The sequence below is a fragment of the Hyaena hyaena genome, unplaced genomic scaffold (assembly GCF_003009895.1).
Source record: "Hyaena hyaena isolate Hyena2069 unplaced genomic scaffold, ASM300989v1 scaffold_851, whole genome shotgun sequence".
Taxonomy (NCBI): domain Eukaryota; kingdom Metazoa; phylum Chordata; class Mammalia; order Carnivora; family Hyaenidae; genus Hyaena; species Hyaena hyaena.
Window position 1 is genome coordinate 20,124 of NW_024081483.1, and position 2,494 is coordinate 22,617.

Genomic DNA, 2,494 nt, shown 5'->3' on the forward strand with positions numbered 1-2,494 from the left:
GCTTAACACAATAAGGTTTATTTTTTAATCAAGTCAGAGCCCAAAATGGGCAACAATTTTTATGGTTGTTCAGGAACCCAGACTCCTTCCACATTGTGGCTCTGCCCGCCCCTGTGTTCTTGGGGTTCTCTCCATTCAGCCAGCAGATAGGGAAGGAAAGGGTGTGGAGGATCACATGGAGGTTTTTATGGCCCAGGCCTAGAAGTGGTGGATGTTGTTTATAGCCATATTCCATTGTAAGAACTCAGTCTATACCCAACTGCAGAAGAGTCTAGAAATGTAATCTAGTGGCCCAAGGAATAGAGGAAAGAGGTTTCAGTGAACACATAGAAGTTTCTCTCCAGAAACAGGGGCATGTTCATTTAAGATGGGCCCATATCAGAAAAAATTAGAGATTTGTTACTGTTGCTGCTGTTGTTGTTGTTAGGAACCTGTAAGGTCACCTGTGTTAGTCAGGCCTTGTCAGTTAGGGGAGGGAGCTGAAGAGACCTCCTCCCTCAGGAAATATCCTGGGGTTCAGGTGTGGTAAAATTTCCCCTAACCTGTCTCAGGGAAGTCATCAAAATCTGTATTTGCAAGAAGTTCCCTGTAGATACTCCCTAGAAGTGTGGACACAAGATCATCCTGAGTCATCAAAAGTGGATTTTTTTGGAAAAGAATGAGATTGTGACTATGGAAGCATACCAATGGATAGATGTGGTTAGTTAGGATGGAAAATTGTCAATATTATCCAGCCCTTTGGGTGTGTGCTAATTGGAATTAGGGGGGTTTTAGGTGAACATGTTTCTTCTGCCACAGAGTCAAGCATCATGATGTCTTCAGTTCAAATTGCTTTATCATTTCAGGTACGGACATTGTGCAGTGGCTTATGAAGAACCTCTCCATTGAGGACCCAGGTACTTGACCCGATTTTATCCTCTGTGGTATTGAAAAACATCCCATAAACGAGTTCCAAACCAGATTTTCCCATCTGTCTAAGAACTGGGCTTATATCTGTATATCCTGGGGCACTTGGGTGGCTCAGGAGGTTAAGCATCTGACTTCTGTTTAGGTCATGATCTCACAGTCCATGAGTTCAAGCCCCTCTTTGGGCTCTATGCTGACAGCTCAGAGCCTGGAGCCTGCTTCAGATTCTGTGTCTCCCTCACTCTCTGCCTCTCCCCAGTGCATGCTCTCTACCTCTCTCTCTCTCTCAAAAATAAAGAAACATTAAAAAAATAATAATAATAAATATGAATCCCAAGATGTGGAGGCACTCTATTTGCAAATGAAATTAATTTATTTTCTCCACTGAATATCTATCTTTAAATCTAAATCACCCTTTGAGGAAATGAGCAATTATTTAGAACGCCAAAGAGCCCAATACAATAACATGTGAAATGAGATGAATTCTTGTTAGCCACAGCAATTAAAGAGAAGTTGTAGCACTGTCACTGAACAGCCTTCTAGAGCCAGCTCTTAAAATTAGATTGCCTGATCCACAATTAAGATGTTTAATTATTTGCTAAGACTCCTTCTGTTTTCTGCTTCTGCAGGAAGTGAAAGAATGATTTTTTTTCCCCAACCTTAATTGTGCATTTCAATTAGGAAAACCCTCCCAGAAAAACAACAGAACTCTGGCCAATAAGACAGTTTCCAAATCTGTCCTCCCACCAGAAAATAAGTAGTAAAATTTATTTTGCCAGCATAATTAGAGAATGAGGGGTTTCAGAAAAATGATAATTCCAGATAAGTAAACCTTAGGGTCTGTATGTTAGTTAATGCTTTTCAGAGTTTATAGTACACTTCCTGTTGCAACTGAGTATCTTTAATGCCTGAAGGTCATACTTATCAATATCTAATATCCATTCATGTATTCTTATGTTCTTGGGGAGTAGACCTATCTGCCCCAAATTAAATGGCTTCCAATTGCTATGCTTTCTAAAGAGTTTTGTAAGTGCCTTTTCTAGGTGTCTGACCTTCAGCTGTGATTCCTTGCTGTGGTCACAAAGTCAGCTCTGGAATTCCTATATTTTAATGTGATGCTCCTAAGAGGCTATTGACTATGAAACAATACAATTTACATAGAGTTCAATTAAATGCAGTTGCCAGAAATCTGACTGCCAGAAAAGTGGGGTCATTCATGGAAGGGACACTACCCTTTTTCACCATCATGATTAATGGCCACTTCCATGACAAGTGAAAATTCTTAATTCTACTCAAGCTCTTAATCTACAAGGGGAAACTGTGAATGCAAATCCTTTTAGGGAAAGAACCCAAATTAACTACCCCGTGTGTTTCCTTCATGCAGCCTGGACTTCTGATTGTCCACTTGTGAAAACTGGGCGGAATACATTTCTACCAGTTTAGCTGCTTGTATTTAAAGTCAATGTTTCCAGGGGCGCCTGGGTGGCTTAGTCGGTTAAGCGTCCGACTTTCGCTTAGGTCATGATCTCGCGGTTCGTGGGTTCGAGCCCCGCGTCGGGCTCTGTGCTGACTGCCAGCTCAGAGCCTG

At 41.4% G+C, this 2,494-nt stretch overlaps 1 protein-coding gene across 1 annotated transcript in view; it reads left to right on the top strand.

Moving 5' to 3' along the window:
• Positions 1-798: 798 nt before the first annotated feature.
• RGS6 (regulator of G protein signaling 6) overlaps positions 799-2,494 on the top strand; it is a gene marked incomplete at its 5' end in the record, with an annotated part of 102,492 nt that continues 100,796 nt past the window's right edge. The window contains one exon of the mRNA XM_039219954.1: positions 799-896. Within this exon, the coding sequence (XP_039075885.1) occupies positions 799-896 (98 nt within the window). The remainder of the gene's footprint in view (positions 897-2,494) is intronic.